Below are 20123 nucleotides of genomic sequence, written 5' to 3'. Positions count from 1 at the left end.
TGAAGACTTTAGTTAGTGCTAATTGAAAATATGGGATATATATCAAAATATCCGATACATATCAAAATGTCGGATATATCGAGCGGGGCCTGAAACCGAGGGCGCTGAGGGAGGTTTTGACCTTTCCCTGCATTGGCATTGAGCTTTAGGATTCCCATATCCTCAATGCCAACAGTCATCTTCAACAAAACCAACATATATATTCAAGAAACTTAATACAGCAACATTATCCTACAGTAAAGAAACACCTTGTAATTTTGAAATATACATAAGCAGGCTTCAGCACCGATTTGTATCTTAGTTATTACTGCTGTTGGTTTGGTCATTTACTTATATTGGTATGCATTGCGTTTTTTCTCACACTGCTCCATTTAAAACAAATGTTTTCTATAAGAATTTGTCTTATCAATATTAGTTTTGCTCAAAAAATTCACAACAGGAAAAAGAGAAAAAGAAAAGTACAACATGATAACATTGTTTTCAAAATATCATTCTTAAAATTTATTACCAATATAATAGAAATGAATTACATATAAATAATAGCAATGTTAATATATCATGTAGCACTTGAACTTTCTTTGTGGACAACAATGCCTTTCTGTATAAGATCTGGAATCTCCACAGCTAACCAAGGACCAAGCTAAATAAAGAAAAAAAAAAAAAAAGAATCAATAATACATCAAATGCAAACACATCTTGGAAAATAAATCTTTATTAACGATTTTAACACCATATTAGTGTGCCACCCATTCACAAAAGCCTATTACATAACACAAACAATCAGAACTGCATTTAAAAATAAATTCTAATTTCCATGATCAATTGATGCTGCATTTACCTTCAAGGGTGCCCCCAAACATTGTTAAGGGTTTCACAACAAATCAAGATTACTTGAGTGTTCTACTTTTCTCTAATTGACATTAACTTTTAAAACATTTCAACAGCCATTTACACACATTAAAGTCTTTATGTAAATGCAAAAAAGTAGAGGCACTTGGACATTTTCTGAATTTTGTCATAATAATACTGACATTAAGCTGCGTCATAAAAATTCTTTTTCTTTTCTATCATTCTTCTCCCCCCCCATCCTTTTTTTAAAAAAAATTATATAATTTATTAAAAGTATTGATTTAAAAAACAAATATTAAAAATGTAGACATTGGGTTCCCTGGAACTTGAAGTGTCTCAAAAAATAATTTTGTAAATATATTTGTAAGTGTAAAAAGTCGGGGAAATTCATGAAATGTTTTATGTACAGTGGAATCTTGTTAAACTACATCCCAATAATGTTGCATTGAATTAACTGTTAAGCAGATGTGACTGAAACAGAACTGCAGTTTGAAAAAATGCTACAAAATAATGATTTCAAAAAGATTCACATGATAAAAGTAGTTTGAATGCTCTCAATGTACTTACTAGATGGCAGCACTAATCACATATTGGCAGTGGTAGAAATAGAAATGATAAATAAATACACTTCTGGTCATTAAAATATTGCTACACCAAGAAACGACTAGACATTTGAAATTTACATGACAGAAAGAAGATGCTGTGATATGCAAATAATTAGATTTTCTAAGCGTTCATATAAAATAGACAGTGGTGGCACCATCTACAAGCAGGTGCGGATTTGGGAGGGGAACTTTAGCAGTTTATGTTTATGGGGGAGGGGGGCACGTGAAATTACTCATTAAAAAATAACTGCAAAAGTTAAGTTTTACAACTTACCCTCTGCATCTTAACACTTATTATAAAAAAATTTTTGCTTTACAAATTTTGCAAGTATAATTTTCAGAAAATAATTTTAAAAACCATTTCTTTCATTGTTACATTTATATTTTAATCCTAAAATTTTCGTCAACTGATAATGCGGGGATCCGGAAAATTTTTGAAATTATAGCCCAAAGAAAGCAATATTAGACGGCCTCTGATGATGTTATGGGGAGGAAAGGTTTAAGGGGCTTTCTGCGGAAATTTTTAGAAATTGAAGTTTTAAAAACGCGATTATAGGCGATATTTGTTGACGGTAAGGTAAGAGATTGGACTTTTGGGGCTGCCCCAGATGGTTTTTTTTTTGTAGAATAGATCTAAATCAATCACCCCTCGGCCTAATCTTTCAAAGTTGAAGTTCCTAAAACGCAGGTACAGACTAACTCGGATGCTGTTACAAGCAGTGGGGTTCTGGGGCTCTTACCAAATTTTTTTTCCGAAATTGAAGTAATAGATAACGAAGTTCTTAAGCGATATTCAGTGACAAAAATTAAATGCTCTCCCCCTTAAAACTTTTCAAAATTGTAAATTTTTCATTTTTAGATTTTCTACGAGAGCATTCGGGGCTCTTGTCTAGAAATTCTTCGTAATTGACGTCTTAAAAAGTCACTGTAGACCGTATTTGGTAAGGCAAGGGATTCGGCAAATTTTCAAATTTGAAGCTCCAAAAAAATAATATTAATAAATTCTCGATGTTTTTAGAATGCGTGTTAAGTAGTTCTTCCCTGGAATTTTTTCAAGCCCTGAAAATGAACTTTGAGACTCTTTAAAGGTTTCAGCGGGGAAAAGGGGGCTTCCCACTTATGAAAACTTTCTTATTTTTAGATCGACTAGAAAAAGAAAGAAAAAAATGGAGGGGATGTAATTAACTGATCAATAAACTACCATGATTGAAAATTTTTATTTCAAGGTTATTTTCAAAAGAAATTTAGATTTTTTCGCAACATTCTTTTTTTCAACTTATTAAAATAACTTTGTTTTTCCAAGGTCCGTTCTATTATTCTCTTTAAATGTAAGAAATGTTTTTAAGAAACATTCTAATCAGATTCTGAGGTAGTCCCCCACCCCCTCTGGTTGCGAAAACTGAGTTGTAGAAGTTTTAAATTTTTGATCAATTCTACACCAAATGAATACAAAAGACATGAGCCATCGACCACATCTCACCAAACTCAAACCACTGATGATGGCTGCAGCAAAGCAAGCCGAAACGGCTGGAATTTCTACTCCAATTAGACCACGGCCAATAAGTCCGGAAATATTATCTCCCCACAATACAAAAGACAGTTTAAACAGGTCTGTGTTCAAAAAGACTCTTTTTGAAAGATTTCTGGAAACAGATGCAAAAAGCATGTACAAAAATTTAGGAGACTGGAAATGGCCCTAAAGTGGATAAATTGTATTGGGCCATATCGATGAAACTTTTTGTACAATGAAAAAAATTTACTCAGTCCCTGAAATCGATTCGTGCCTGCCTACAAGGCATTTGAGTAAATAAATTAAGCAGCAGTTTCTCACACATGAACTGCATTTGAGCGTTGTTTACTAGAGGAAAGGCTGTAGCAATTTGCAATTTCTTGTATTTGAAGGACAAATGCTTATCAATGCATTTTTGACTTTGATAGAGGTTGAATCACAATCCACTGTGATAGCGATTTGTTGTATCAGAGCAAGGGCGGCTGAATACTGGGCTAGCCCCCCCCCCCCCGAAATTTTTTTACGTTTTTCAATAGATTGTTTCAAAATATCATTTTTTATTTCAGTTTAAAAAAACAACAAATTAGGGTTTATATATAGATGCTTCACTTGCCAAATCGACAAACTCCATAAAACGAAAAATAGAGAAAAGTGATGAAGAAGATGATGTTGTCCATAGGAGTATATAGGCCCTCATGCTACATTTTCTCTACATGGTCAAAAATGTATTGAACCAAAACTTTAATATAAATTCACATGCTAAGCATTGATAGAGCACTATTAAAGCAGAAATGAGGATCTTTTTTAAAAAGCGGAGTTATTCGATTTGACAATTGAGGTATCCATATAACCTTTTCTTCCCCTTCTCTCACTTTTTGATGGGGATTTTTATTCTATTTTTAATCATTCCTTTTTCTTTTTTGTGTCTATCACTATCAAGTACACTGGGGTTGACAATTTTATAGGTTTCTCCATGGGCACCCATATGCAAAATTGTAAGGGGGGAAGGTCTCAGCTATTTCTCCCATGGTTTAGCAGGATACTTTCCACATGGAAATTGATTTCAGTACAGATTAGAGTTATTTAAATTTGAAACTTATAAACTTTTTAATAACTAATTCATTTATGGCAGGAGAAGAAATATTTTTACAAAAGCAAGAAAATTCCTATTTCTAGGGGGGGGGGGAAGGGTCTTGAGCCCCCTGCCCATGGGTTTCCCCCTGATTGCATCACAACGCACAGTTTTTTTTTTTTTAATTTGTTTTTTGTTTTGAAACCATGAGCTCATTTTCAAAATTTCCGATAGGAGATTTAATTTTCAAATTCAAGAGTTCAGAATTTGTATTTTTTAATTAAGAATGGTTCCTAAAATAGCTTCAATTGGGTGATATATTTTCAATTTTGTTTTTAGTTTTGATATTTGGTTAATTAACTCGAACACTAGATCTTAGTGTCATGTATTTTCTACGCTAGAGTATTCTAACGCCGAACAAACCTGAATTATTTCAGTTTGATCAGATCGGAGATGGAATAGGGAGAGGTGGGGTACAAAGGACCGGTCTCAATTATTTTGATACTATTAATATTTTTATTTTATTTTATGATCAACAAATAGCACCTATGATCCTACAAATCCTATAATGAAATCACATGGTACAGTTATATTGAACAAATTTTATTCCAGAAAGTGTTATTTCAGTAGTCCTGAGTAATTTTTAGAAAACGGAAACTTTTTTTTTTAATGGTTTTCATCAAGATTTGCTGGAAAAAAAACTTAACTCCTTTCTTAAAGTAAGCTCCTTTAGTTCAATATAACTGGCAATTTTTTCACATTTTGTCAAAAAGAAAAAAAAAATGACATTTTTTCAGTTCAAGAAGGTAGGGCAGGTTAGTCAACTCTTTGTGGGGCACGTTGGACCTACCTACCCCACATAATTTAAAAACTTTTTTTGCTCTTAAATCTCAACAATTATAACAATATTCTATGATTTTTCTTTTGATTTTTAAAAAATAATTGTGTACTAATGGTGAATGCTTATTGTTGTTTTTAAATTGAGATGATTTATTAAAAAATCAATTTAATATGTTATATTGATCTTTAAACTTAATATTTTTCACTCTACACACAACAGAGAATAAGTTAGTTACAAAGTTTAATAGTATTTATCACTAAAATTATAACAAATGTTGTTTGAGTTATGCGGTCCAAATTGCCCCACCAGGCGGTCTAACGCCCCTTCCGTAGGGCACGTTGATCCACTTTACGAGGTTCCGTTAAAAAATTAATATAAAAAAGCTTATCAATTCAACACTTCCAAAAAAAAAAAAAAAAAAATCTGTGGGGGTTGAGAAGTGTTTAGTGAAATTTCTTGTAGACAATCGAACTAATCATTAAATTTTTTGATGAGATAAAAAATGATAAGTAAAAAAGCGGACCAACATGCCCCACCTCCCCTTACATTGCTTTCTGTGCTAAAGGTATTGTGATGTGGTTTTACCCAATGAAAATTAAAGGCAATTCTAATTTTGTTACATAGATGGATACAAGAGAAAGCAATTGCCCCTCCCTTGAAGGGCTCTACAGGCAATTTTTTGACATTAAAACTCCAAAAGTATTTTTTAGGCAATCTGCAAAGAAATTAAAGGAAATCTCAACCAGAAATTTTTTGGAATATTTCAAACTTGAGGTCTTTAAAAGTGATTTTAAATCACCTTTGGTAACTTTAGAGGAAGGATTACAAATACAAATACAAAAGTGACGACCAGCAACAGGCTCTGGGCCCAGCTAGACTGGTCCTAGTCAATTTACAATCCCCAATGAAGATCAATGGCTCTCTTAAAACTATCTACTCCCTTGCTCATTACCACCTCTTCCGGTAAACTGTTCCAAGGTTCCACTACCCTGCTAAAATAATAATTTTTCCTAACATCCATGTTAGCCTGAGATTTAAATAGCTTAAAACAATGACCCCTTGTCCTGTTTTCAGTGCTAAACTTTAGCCCCGTAACATCTTTCGTTTTATTAAATTTAAACAGCTGAATCATGTCCCCTCGGTCTCTTCTTTGCTCAAGACTATACATTTTTAGCCTTCTAAGCCTGGAATCGTAGTCTAAATGAGAAAGTCCATTTATTAGCCTTGTAGCTCGCCTTTGAACCCTTTCCAATACATTAATGTCTTTCTTAAGATAAGGAGACCAAAACTGAACAGCATACTCCAAATGAGGTCCTACCAAATTTCTATATAAGGGCAGAAGAACTTCTTTAGATTTGTTTGAAATAGATCTATTGATAAACCCAAGCATCTTATTGGCCTTGTAACTAACAATGCTGCATTGTTGGCTAAACTTTAAATCCTGACTTATTAAGACCCCAAGATCAGTAACTTTGTCTGCCTGACTAATGACTGAACCTTGCAAATAATAACTTGTACACTTATTTCCATGCCCTAAATGTAGCACTTGACATTTCCCAACATTAACAGCCATACCCCATTTATCAGCCCACTCCGTAATATGATCTAGATCCTCTTGCAGCTGTTTTGCTTGTTCTTCATTTTCTACAGTCCCCATAACTTTGACATCATCAGCAAAACAATTCATGTTCCCAGAAATATTTTTGTGAATATCGTTCATAAAAACAATGAACAAAACAGGCCCTAACACTGATCCTTGAGGAACCCCGCTTAAAACCTCACTCCAATTAGAATAATTTCCCCTTACAACTACCCTTTGTTTCCTTCCGGTCAGCCAGTTTTTTACCCAAATGAAAGTTTTCCCTCCTATTCCAATATCAGCTAATTTGCTAAGTAGAGCAACATGCGGTACCTTATCGAAAGCTTTTTGAAAATCAATGTAAACAACATCTACAGGCTTCTTATTGTCCAAAGCCATGGTAACTTTGTCATAGAAATGTAATAAATTAGTTGCACAAGATTTACCTTTCCTGAAACCGTACTGAAAACCAGGGACGTAACTAGATAATTTTCGAACAGGGGCAAGACCTCGTTTCGGCGCCCCCCTTCCCATACAAAAAAACCAAATAAATATATAAAATACACAAGCCATATAACAAGTTTCAAACAATTTTTAAGAATAATAATGATGAGAAAAAGAAAAATACAAGCAGCAATTAATAGAAAAAGTTGAAAGGTTGAATCATGAGCTCATCAGCCGTGGAGGATTCAATAAGTATAGTCAAAAGACCAAATAATCAAACTACAAACTAAAAAGAGGGTGTTTAAGCTCCAGTATATGCACAACAGAATATCATATTGGGCTAAACGCGCCACATGGTAAACTATCTTTATCTTTAACAATAATAAAGCTGAAAGTCTCTCTGTCTGTCAGGATCTCTGTGACGCGCATAGCACCTAGACCATTCGGCCAATTTTCATGAAATTTGGCGCAAAGTTAGTTTGTAGCATGGGGGTGTGCACCTCAAAGCGATTTTTCAAATTCGATGTGGTTCTTTTTCTATTCCAATTTTAAGAACAAAATTATCATAAGATGGACGAGTAAATTACGAAATTATCATAACGTGGAACCGTAACATGAGCACAAGCCAATTGGCGAGATACGAAATTATCATAACGTGGAACCGTAACATGGGTACAAGCCAATTGGCGAGAAAATTCACCATAAATTATTTGTAAATATACAGGCGAACCAAAAGACCTTTTAATTTTTCTATTACGGGCAAAGCTGTGCGGGTACCACTAGTATACAATAAACAAGAACTTAAACCTAAAATTAAGATCTTAAATAAATCTTAAATTTAATTCTAACTATCAAATTTCAACGCATAAATAACATTCCATTTGGTATCATTTTTGAACCGTTTCACCACTGGAAGCCATATTTGAATTAGGCAGTGATAAAGGAGTCCGCTGCCTATAATGCCATAAGCCTTATAAATGCGACTTTTACGCAATTATAAGTTTTTATATAGCTTTATCACTGTATTGCCTTTTTTTAAACGATACTTTTTAGCGGTAGGGGATAAAAATCATTACCTAAGTATTTTATTTATTATTTTACATATGAAGTTATTCAAGGAAAAATATTTTTGTATTTTCACAAGAGAATAATTCAGAACTTGTTGCAATATTGCTTTAAAAAATAAATTAAAAATTATAACTTCAATGAAACAAAGATTTTCAATTATTTATTTTTCAGTATTTTAATTTACTACTATGAAGAAATTCGTAAGAAAAATAACAATATTCAACTACAAAAGAGCAACATATCGCAATTCGCAACTCCAGAGCTCGAATATGCTACCTTGCGGTGATTAACAATACTACCGAAAAAGGTAAAACATTCCATTTCACGTGTTTTCTTTGGAGTAAATTACAGACTTCAGACAGTTTACGGAGCAATGTTATTTCAGAAGAATAGAAAAGAAAGCTTTCCACCTACACGATGAAAAATTACTGTCATTCACAAAGCGTCGAAGCAAGTTATAAGTAACGGCACTTGTTTGTTTTACCTTTTTCATCCGCCATTAGACAGTGGCTGCAGCGCCCCCTATAGTTTATTGGAATTGCGAATAATGAGTGAAATAATTTTAAATCCGATAAAAAATTTAATAGGTTGTTTGTTTTTGTTTCTTACTTGAAATTAATTGATGTATTTTATCCTTGTTCAAAAGGACAGATCATCTTATTTAAACTCTATTTTAATAATTTTATGTGCAACACATTTTAAATTTTCGTAATCTGTACAGTTAAATATTAATTATTACAAGAGCTAATTTTTATAAAGGACACACGTCCCCCAACTCTAGTATATAGTATACATCTGAGAAACAGTTAATAGAAAAACAGAAACCTAATGTGCTAGAGATCAAAACTCTTTCTGTTAACTTTAAAAAAAAGCACATATCTTAAAAATGTTAAATATTATATGTTTTCAGTGCGTTTCCGTTCAGTTTATTTTCATTTACAGTACAACTTCATTTTTCCGAACTAGTGGGGACCAAAGGCAATCCGAATAACGAAAATCCGTGTAATTTGTAAAACACATTCGTAAATAAGCAGACATCTTTTATGACAGCAAAAAAAACGCTGTATCAAAATTACACAGAATTGTTACTCGCAAACACTCAATCATTTATAGTTCAGCTTCTGTGGTGTAGGAATGACACTCCAAATATGCCATGTTGTTTATTAGATGACTATAATTTATTGCACGTCCTATGCAGGAGTTGTGCGCTTAATTAAAATAAAGAGCAAATATTTGGTACATTGACAGTTTCGTTCCAGCTATCATAATTTAGAATTATATCATTTAAGTGAATATATTTTTTAACTTTAAAAATTTGATCTGGATAAGCCGGAGATCTGAATAAACGGGGGCAAGATAAACGAGGTTCTACTGTAATTATAAATATGCATCAAAAGTACCAAAGAAAAATTCAAGTTTAGAGCCGTAAAAAATAGCAGAATTCTGACACATAGACTGACGTTGATGATTTAAGCATATTTAAAATATTGTGTGGGTAGAAAAAATATATTGAAACTAAGTCGAAAATTTATCATTTTAGTTCAATTTATCCTCAAAGTCCTAGTATTTTCTAAAGAAAAATTGGCAGCCTCCCGAACTTTAAATTGAATCTCCATCATTATAGTGCAAGATATTTTTCCAAGAATGAGAAAAATTATAAAATTCAACAAATTTGTATTGCATCATTCAAATTATATAAACAATGCCTTACCTACTCTCCTAACGTCTTTAGCATTTAACCACGATGATAAATAAGATGAAGATTGTTGGGGGCCTCTTTTTCGTGGTCTTTCGCTCACTTACTGAATACAGCTTCAGATAGTTATTTCGACATATCTTAAAATTGATTTAAAAATATACAAGATGAACAAAAAATATCCTGAGAACGGAGTAAAAAGCAGAAAAAAAGTTCGTGGTACGAGCTAGAGAAGATACACTTTAGAGAATGGTTCTGTTGGATAAAGTTAGTGGCTTCAATTCCTAAGCCATGGGCTACGGCCAAGGGAACAGTGTAACGATTTTCCCTTAGGCCCTTGGGGTGGGGAAGACAAATTCTTGTCATTGTAAAAGTTGACAGGATTGTTGACAACTTTATGATGTTTAATTGCAGAAAAAGGACATTTGTGCATTTCCGCTGTTTTGTATTGGTGTGTACATCCCTCAGCTTAGCTCCCATACTCCTCCTCCGAGAGGAAAATTCTTAGATAAGATACAAGTACTGGTCATTCTGAGAAAACACATTCATGCCATTACTGCGCCCTCCTACGCTCTCTATCTGTCTATCCTTCCCACTCTTTATCCACATTAAACCATGCAAACTTTCTGCCAGCGCGTTTTTTTTTTTTTTTTTTTTTGGGGGGGGGGGGGGGAATGGCTTTTAATAACTTGTCCATTTTTTAAAAATTAAATTTAAGCATTTATTTAGTCAGTTTAGCGCCCCCAAAATCTGGCGCCGGGGGGTACGAGCCCCGTCTGCCCCCCTCTAGTTACGTCCCTGCTGAAAACGAGTCAATAGATTATTAGTCTCTAGAAAATTTACTATCTTAATTTTTATCAATGTTTCAAAAATCTTGCAAACCACCGAAGTTAGACTCACAGGTCTATAATTTTCCGCACTCCCTTTAGACCTTTTCTTGAAGAGCGGGGTAATGTTAGCTAGCTTCCAATCCTCTGGCACTGTCCCCGAGTTATAAGAAGCATTGAAAATATTTACGATTACATCTGCTAATACCTCCGCACATTCAACTAAAATTTTTGGATAAATATTATCAGGTCCCGGAGCCTTAGTCTCTTTAATTTTTTTCAAATGAAGTAAAACGTCATCCCTGGAAAATACAAAGTCCACAAGCTGTACTATAGCTTGTGTCTTGTTGATGTCAACTGTTGAGATACAGTTATCGTTAAAAACACTCGAAAAAACTTATTAAGAACATTAGCAATATCACTATCGTCCTGAATTAAAATTCCGTGCTCATCAACCAGTGGCCCAATATGACTATTTCGAACTTTCCCCGAATTAGTGTATGCAAAAAACCTCTTGGGATTCCTGTTTATGTTATCTGCCAGTCTTTGCTCCAACTCTCTTTTCTGAATCCGTACCAAATACTTAAATTTACGCCTTGCCTTACAATATTGGAGCCTTTCTGCACTGTGACCTGTTTCTCTAAACCTATGAAAAGCAGCTTGCTTGTAATTTAGAGCGTCTTTAGTTTCCCTGGAGAACCACATTGGCCAAATTTTAGTGTTGACACCCTTTCTCCTAAAAGGAACATGATCCCTAACCGTATTCGCTAGATTTTCCTTAAACTCTGCCCACTGAAGATTCACATCGCTATTGTCCAATCCCGAAGAAAAAATTGCTTTCAAACTCTGCCTAAGTGCCACAAAATCAGTATTTCTGAAATTGGGCACAAACCTAAAATTCTCTACTTTGTGCGTGTCAAATTTAATTACAAACCTAATACTGTTGTGGTCACTGTCTCCAATGTGTTCCCCTACACATAACCCCTGAACAGAACCTTCCATATCACAGAAAACTAGATCCAAAATTACGTCCTGTCGAGTACCCTGAGTTACAATTTGATCTAAAAAACAGTCACCAATTATTTTCAAAAATTCTTCTTCTCTGCTATTACTATGGTAAAAATTATTCCAATCAATTCCTGGAAAATTAAAATCTCCCATTATAATGACTGACCCCTTGCTTGAAATGTCACTAATAATACTAAACAACTGTTCATCTTGACCCTGGCTTAAGTTGGGTGGCCTATAAATGTTCCCTAAACGTAGTTTATTGCCCTTATTGCTCATCAACTCCAGCCAAATCATATCAATCTCATTAGGTTTATCATTAATTACCAATTCATTGCAAGTTAAAGTGTCTCTGACATAAAATAAAACCCCACCACCTCTTTTACCTACTCTATCTTGTCTAAACAAATTGTACCCAGCAATAGATAATAAATCATCATCACTTTCGGTAGCCCATTTCTCGGTAACTCCAATAATATCCAACCTCTCGTCTATTGTTATGCTTTTCAATTCTTCCATCTTGTTCCTTTGCTAATTTTTCACAACTGCAGTTCGAGAAATATAATTTTCAACGATATATGATTCTGTTGGTGGAGAAAGTTCGGTAACTTAGTAATTTTTTCCAAAATTGAAGTTCTAAAAACACAATTTCGCCCCTCCCTTGAAGGATTCGTGGATCTGTCCTTGTTTTGTTATAAGAATATATTAGTAATTAAGTAAACAATTTTTGTAGAAAAATTGGTTACCGATTCTTTTAATTTAATACAACGAAGAAACGATGCATGCTATAATAATGCTGCTGCTTGCTCTGATCAAGTGTTCATGTTGACGTTGAGAGCATAATAGTATAGTTAGATTCATGCTGCGAGTGTTTTTTTATAAGTTGCTTGTGTTGGGAGCCTTTAAATATTAAAAATATATAATTTAAGTTGCATAAATTAGGAGAAAGAGAATGTCTTACCCCAAGAGCCATTGCATGAGCAATACCAAATTTTGGGACGTTCCGTGCCCAAAGAGGTTTGAAATGATCTGTCAAACATATTTTGCCACCACTATGAAAAAAATGTAACAAAGAGAGGTCAAACATTTTAATTACAAACAGTATTAGAAAAAAAAGAAAATTACATTATAAATATCATTTTAATAAAAAATTAGTCCACCTGGGATCTGGCCCGTCATTTCAAATTTCCTGGGGTGGGAGGCAAAGGGTGCTCAATACATTTTATAGGAAAAAAACAACAAAATATACACAAAATTGCAGAATTTCATTATGTTTCTAAAATTGGAGGGAAGGGAAGGGGGCATGAGATACCCTCCACCCCTGATTGCCTAAATGATGGGCCTGCATGGGATGCACTGTTTGAGAGTGAACTTGATTACTTGCACATTTAACATTTGATTACTTTTGATAAGAAAGGGGATATTTTAGAGCTCATTTTTACAGTAAGAAATAATATCTACAATCATTATTACATTGTGCAAGGACTCACTTTTGGTATGAATATAAAATCCTCCTGATAGAAAAATATTACATCACAAAGTTTTGAGGGTCAAAAAGAAAGTTTTAAAAGAAGTTAAAAGCTTACCGATACATTTTTGCAGTTTTACCATCTAATTCCGGAATGGCAATTTCAGGAGCTGTTGTTGGATAAGTAACTGGAATCTGAATTAAAGAAATGAATAAATAAACTACAAAGTAAGTAATATTATATTTTGAAAATGAATAAGGCATTTATAAAATAATGTTTTAGTATAGATTTTTTTTAAAAATGCTTCAAAGTGAGAGAGAGAGAGTAAAAAAAAACTTATCTAAAGATTAGAAACTATACTGGATTGCAGTGTCTAAACTAATGCCAAACACCTAACACATAGGGTTGAAGCGAAAAAGTTCATCTAATGAGAAGATGTAAAAACTCCCAATTTTGTTCTTATATTTAAAAGGTGCATAAAAATTTTCCCAATCCTGTCCCATACAATGAGAACCCCAACACAGGGGTACCCCCCTAAGGGCAAGGGTGCACCCCCTCAGTATTGCAGAGACCCCCTTCCAAAAGCAAGAGCCCTCCCCCCAAAATGAGAAAAATACCCCTCAAAACACCCCCTGTAAAAATTTCAAAGCCAAAGTCTGCACCATGACCCTCCCCCCTTGGTGGACACTCCTGCCCCAACTAAAATGTCTGCCTCAGAAATTCTTCGTTCATAATCCTATTTCCCAGATTTCAAGTGTAAATTACTGCCTTATCAGAAATTGGGTTCTTCCTTTTAGAGTAGAGGGTCAAAAGCCTGTACAGCTTGGGATCAGAGGCTGTGCAAATTTTGGGACCGTAAAATAACAATCATTATTTTAAACTATGTAACCAGAATAGTAATGCAAACAAAACACATATGAGCAATTTTTCTCTTCTATATTACATTAATACATGGCAAAAATCATTAAATATTAAAAACACACAATGAAACAATAAAATAAAAATTGAGAAACTATTTCTGAAATTTTCAGCACATTTTGTCAGTTGTCATCAATTTTAAATCTCTAGTTCACTTTTAAAAAAAAAAAATTATAAGTGCAGTGGAGTGCCACAAATTCGCCGACCTGAAATCCACAATGCCCGAAATCCTCCCTGATCATTTACTCTCTTTAACTTTTTTTCCGAAATACAAATTTAATTTCCATACTTATTTCTTTCGGTCTATAATCCAATAGCAACTACTTGCCTTAACCAGGCTCAGATCTATGTATTCGCAGACCCCTCAGAGCACAGCACTGAGGTTCCCATGGCCCAATCCGCTGGGCGGTAAGTGGCCTTGGTGATTTTTTGCAGAGAGACCCAAAATTAGTAGATCTGGGCCCTAACAATTGTTTTTAACACATATAAGCAAACAATACATTCTGTCTAAATGTTATGCATCATACACATGCAGAGCAAAGCAATCAAATACAGTCATATGTAATCTTAAAAATAAGTTTGTATTTTTGTTCAATATACTACACTTGCAGGGTTGCCAACCTTGGAGGAACAATTTGAGGAGCATGTGTGGTGATTTTGAGGAACAATTTGAAAATTTGCGGAGCAGTTCAGTATTTTATATAAAAAACAATAAAAATAACAAAAACCGCTCCTTTAAAATTTTTTAGAACTTAATTAATCATTTTAAGCACTAGTCAAAAAATAATTATTTATAAAACAGCTTCAAACACTTTTTCAATCTTTGAGTATAAGCATTTTGGTTCGGAAATGCAGAGCAAAATAACTTTTTTGTGGAGCCGCAGAGTTTCGCCATTTTTGCGGACCAGTTGGCAACCCTGCATTTGTGTACTATTGAAGAAATACAAATACAAAAGTGACGACCAGCAACAGGCTCTGGGCCCAGCTAGACTGGTCCTAGTCAATTTACAATCCCCAGTGAAGATCAATGGCCCTCTTAAAACTGTCTACTCCTTTGCTTACCTCTTCCGGTAAGCTGTTCCAAGGTTCCACTACCCTGCTAAAATAATAATTTTTCCTAATATCCATGTTAGCCTGAGATTTAAATAGCTTAAAACAATGACCCCTTGTCCTGTTTTCAGTGCTAAACTTTAGCCCCGTAACATCTTTCGTTTTAATAAATTTAAACAGCTGAATCATGTCCCCTAGGTCTCTTCTTTGCTCAAAACTGTACATTTTTAGCCTTCTAAGCCTGGAATCATAATCTAAGTTAGAAAGTCCACTTATTAGCCTTGTAGCCCGCCTTTGAACCCTTTCCAACACATTAATGTCTTTCTTAAGATAAGGAGACCAAAACTGAACAGCATACTCCAAATGAGGTCCTACCAAATTTCTATATAAGGGCAGAAGAACTTCTTTAGATTTATTTGAAATAGATCTATTGATAAATCCAAGCATCTTATTGGCTTAGTTGCTAGCAATGCTGCACTGTTGGCTAAACTTTAAATCCTGACTTATTAAGACCCCCAGATCAGTAACTTTATCTGCCTGACTAATGACTGAACCTTGCAAATAATAGCTTGTACACTTATTTCCATGCCCTAAATGTAGCACTTGACATTTCCCAACATTAACAGCCATACCCCATTTATCAACCCACTCCCTAATATGATCTAGATCCTCTTGCAGCTGATTTGCTTGTTCTTCATTTTCTACAGTCCCCATAACTTTGACATCATCAGCAAAACAATTCATGTTCCCAGAAATATTTTTGTGAGTATTGCTCATAAAGACAATGAACAAAACAGGCTCTAACACTGATCCTTGAGGAACCCCGCTTAAGACCTCACTCCAATTAGAATAATTTCCCCTTAGAACTACTCTTTGTTTCCTTCCGGTCAGCCAGTTTTTTACCCAAATGAAAGTTTTCCCTCCTATTCCTATATCAGCTAATTTGCTAAGTAGAGCAACATGCGGTACCTTATCGAAAGCTTTTTGAAAATCAATGAAAACAACATCTACAGGCTTCTTATTGTCCAAAGCCATGGTAACTTTGTCATAAAAATGTAATAAATTAGTTGCACAAGATTTACCTTTCCTCAAACCATACTGAAAACTAGTCAATAGATTATTAGTCTCTAGAAAATTTACTATCTTAATTTTCATCAATGTTTCAAAAATTTTGCAAACCACCGAAGTTAGACTCACAGGTCTGTAATTTCCTGCACTCCCTTTAGACCCTTTCTTGTAGAGCGGTGTAATGTTAGCCAGCTTCCAGTCCTCTGGCACTCTCCCCGAATTATAAGAAGCATTGAAAATGTTTGCGATTACGTCTGCTAATTCCTCTGCACATTCGACTAAAATTTTCGGATAAATATTATTTGGCCCCAGAGAAGATATGAAGTATAGATAGATATGATAAGAAGATATGATAAGAAGTATCCCAAACTGAAAGCAGGTGCTAAAAGATTGCTGCAGAATTATAGCAAATCATAAATATTGTGTGTGCCATGTGGCATCAAAATAAATAAATAAAAAAATAAGCCAAAAAGACAAAGAATTCAGCAAGTAAAAGCTAAATGTGAATGAAAAAAATCCCTTAACTATTGAAAATAAATACCAAGTTTTTTAAAAATGGTGCCGTTTGTCGGATTTTGTGTCCTCATGGTGGTGGTTATTCCAAGAACAAATATTTCTTTTGGATTAAAATTTTTTTCAAAGTAACAGCTAAAAGAATTTGTTTTATTATATGTTTAAAAATGATTCAAAAATATTTTATTGTCTTATAAAAAAATTCACGAATCATATTTTAAAGTTTTATTGTTTTTTTTTAACTTTAAGACACAGTTTACTGTTAGTTTTGAAACTGCAAAATCCACACAACCAATTCTAATAAGTTGTGCGGATTTTTGACCCTCCACTGTATTGATAAAGTTTCGTTCAGAAACACAAGCATTGTTTCGCTAAAACTGCTATTTTTTTTTTAACCTTATGTTAAAAAATAGATAAATAAAATTCATTTCTTGTGCGATTTTTGATTTCGGCAACGTTTCAGCACTCTACTCAGGTCCGGATCTAGAAATTTTGGGCCCCTCTGCAACGAAATCTGTAGGTCCCTTGCACAGAGGCCAGCAGTACATATTTGTCTTATTGCTAGTTTTTTAATTTCTTGGGCTGTTGGGTCCCTTATAGGGTCCAATACCTGCAATGCTGGTAAGCAGCTCTGGACCTGACTCGACTGTATAAGAAAAAAGCCACTATTTAAGGTCACTCAAAATTAGTATTGTTCAAAAAAAGAACTAGTGAAATCCTGAAATCAAATTTTCTATACATATGCAACTATTTTTAAACACATACAAATGTAAAATGCTTACGTCAAATTCAATAGCAAATTCATATTTCATTAGTTCATGAACATGCCAGCATTTTCCAAACCATTGGGTACCATCTTTATTTGACTCCAGTCTGAACCAGTCATTGTCGCTGTCTTTGTTGTTTTGAACATACTATAAAATAACAAAACAAAAGGTAAAGACTCGGAATTTTTGACAGAATAAAAAATATTAAACAAATATATATCCAACTATTTAAACCAAGGTAGTTGGGTCCTTCAAAAAAGAAAAGGGTCAAAGATTGCGAAAGGGGTTTTAACCGGGGAGCCCAAGGCCAAACACTTTTTCGTGGCCTCTTTTTAGTTAACACTTACTAGTTTGAGCCACTGGGAACCCTAGGCCATGGCCTGGATGGCCTATTCAGTAACCAGGTGCAGGGGGAGGGATGGATTTGTGGTGCCCCTAAAGCTGCTTTTTTCTGTAAAGTAGGGTATATTATTGGATTTAAATGTCATTATTTATTAAACAAACTTCTCTAAAAACTTGGACAAAGCCTCAATGCATTGAATGGCCAAAGGCTCCATTCCATCCTTCCAATTTGAAATTTAATTAAATTTTTCAAAATAACAAAAATATAAAGCACACTTTTATTAAATCATCCTTTAAACACCTGAATCAATCAACTCAATCATTTTTCAATTCATCCTTAATTTTAAACTTTTAACAATACCTCTTTACCTTTGAAAGTGAAAGGGTAGTTCTCCCTGCAGATTTCAGAAATTTTAACTTTCAGAACAAAACGTTCATTAATTTCTCAGTTTATCATGTTTTTAACAATCTCTCAAGCAGAATAAGGAGTTAAATTTCTAAAATATGATTTGTGAAAATCGAGACAATTTTTTGAGCAATCACGATTGCTTATTGTTCTCACTTGACTATTTTTGGTGTTACTATGATTTTATTTTCCCACCAGCACCCTCCGCAGCATCACCGTCGACCGACTCCTCACGATGCTGCACCTCTAGCGAAAACTGTCTCCAGGTTTCGTCAATATCCTACACTTACACGCATACATACACGCACCTACACACATATACATATATATACCTACACACATATACATATATACACCTACACACATACACATACCCCCCCCCCCCCACACACAACTACCCACACACTCATGCCTTCACACAGACACACATACCTACATACATATACATACCCCAGACTACACACAAACACACAACCCCCTACACACAAACACACAACCCTCTACACACAAACACACATACCCCCTACATACAAACACACATACCCCCCCCCACACACACAAACACACACGTCTACATATACACACACACCTGTGATTGCGAAAAACATAATTTGAATTCAAGATGACAAAATTCAAATTAATTTTTTTTTTTTTTAGTTTCGAATGCTTGAAAATTTAAGCAAAATCAAGAACTGAGCTGACGTAACCCATAACAGGGGAGGTGCGGTCTCACAGATCGCTCAAAAAGTTCACCTGATCACCCCTATTTCGTTTTCAGTCTGATTGAATGGCTTTTCTCAATAGCTTTTTGTTTTGTGACCTTGAATACCCCCCTTGCTTATCAGTATCTTTAGGCAAGTGCATCTGGTTTAAATTTAATTGTACTCTATAGAAGTGGTCTGTGACCACACCTCCCCTTCAGTGTTACAATTTTCGGCAGTAGTAAACATAGTTCTAAATGTTAGAATTGCGGATATAGGTTCATTTATCTTATCCCGTTATGTGGAAGAGATGCAAAATATTCTAGATGAGGTTGAGATTTGTTTGAAATGTTCGAAAACGTTATACAATGATGTTCGGGACAATGAAAGCTTAAATTGTCCCTCGAAATTCGATGCAAAACACTAACAGCTAAAGGGCTGTCAAAATTTTCCCGTAACTTGATAATCAATTTCCTGGTACTAAAATGTTCTGTATAAATTAAAGAACTAAAATAAAATCATTAACAATAATAGATTCATTTTTATTACGAGTAATTAGTTATTTACTGCAGCTTATGCTTTTCTCGAAAAATCTTAAGACTCTTGCAAAATTTCCTCGGAAAATGTGTATTTCAATTCAAAATTCAAAAATAATTTTTCCTTGTACTAATAAAATTTCTCAGAACATTTAAAGGAAATTACAGAAATGTTACTTAATTACACGATTGTTCAAAAATATATATAAATAGATCGGTCTCTGAGACCTCACATCCCCTGTTACGTCCTACTTTTTCAACTCCCCTCTTACGGGTTAAAAGTGACAAAAGAGAACTTTTAAGTATCAGATCATTCTGGACCTGTGCAGCACCTGTGAGAAATACAATAACACCTCTTGTCCCAAAACAGGTTGCTGTCTATCATTTGCACAGGTTATCTCTAAATTTCATTCATTTTTTCTTTTTCGCTTACATTCTTTCTCTGCTAGATGCATCAATTATTGCGTATCATTCGATATACACGACAGGAACCAAAATTAAAACAAATCTTAAATATTAATTTTAAAGAAAACCTGAATTAAAGCTTGATATTCTTCTTTCAGCCTTTGAGGCCATAGTTCTTTATCACGAGGACCAGCTTTCGTCTTTAGCAGTGGTATTTTACTAAGAGCTTTTCTTGTACCATCATCAACCATATTGAACGCTTGATTATGTATGTCACTAAGATAAAGAAATGTTTGAATCTTGCTTTCAAACTTAATGAACTATAAGGTAAATGATTGGACTACGGATAATAATGTGTCAATAAAAAGTTGTGATTTTAAAGCATTGAAAACAGAAACAAATAACTAATCAAACTCGTCGTCTGTCGTCTGCCAACATTTTTTCTACTC

At 34.2% G+C, this 20123-nt stretch overlaps 1 protein-coding gene across 1 annotated transcript; it reads right to left on the bottom strand.

Annotated features, from left to right (window-relative positions):
• Positions 1–480: 480 nt before the first annotated feature.
• Positions 481–20112, bottom strand: LOC129227463 (ubiquitin-fold modifier-conjugating enzyme 1). Its single transcript, XM_054862030.1, has 5 exons — positions 19803–20112; positions 17300–17431; positions 13086–13162; positions 12461–12551; positions 481–640 (listed from the first exon to the last, which is right to left on the bottom strand). The coding sequence occupies exons 1-5, from the start codon at positions 19923–19925 to the stop codon at positions 557–559; spliced, it is 507 nt and encodes a 168-aa protein (XP_054718005.1). The 5' UTR covers positions 19926–20112; the 3' UTR covers positions 481–556.
• Positions 20113–20123: the final 11 nt, after the last annotated feature.

Source organism: Uloborus diversus, chromosome 8, assembly GCF_026930045.1.
Source record: "Uloborus diversus isolate 005 chromosome 8, Udiv.v.3.1, whole genome shotgun sequence".
Lineage (NCBI taxonomy): Eukaryota > Metazoa > Arthropoda > Arachnida > Araneae > Uloboridae > Uloborus > Uloborus diversus.
This window is presented reverse-complemented; position numbering and strand designations above follow the sequence as displayed.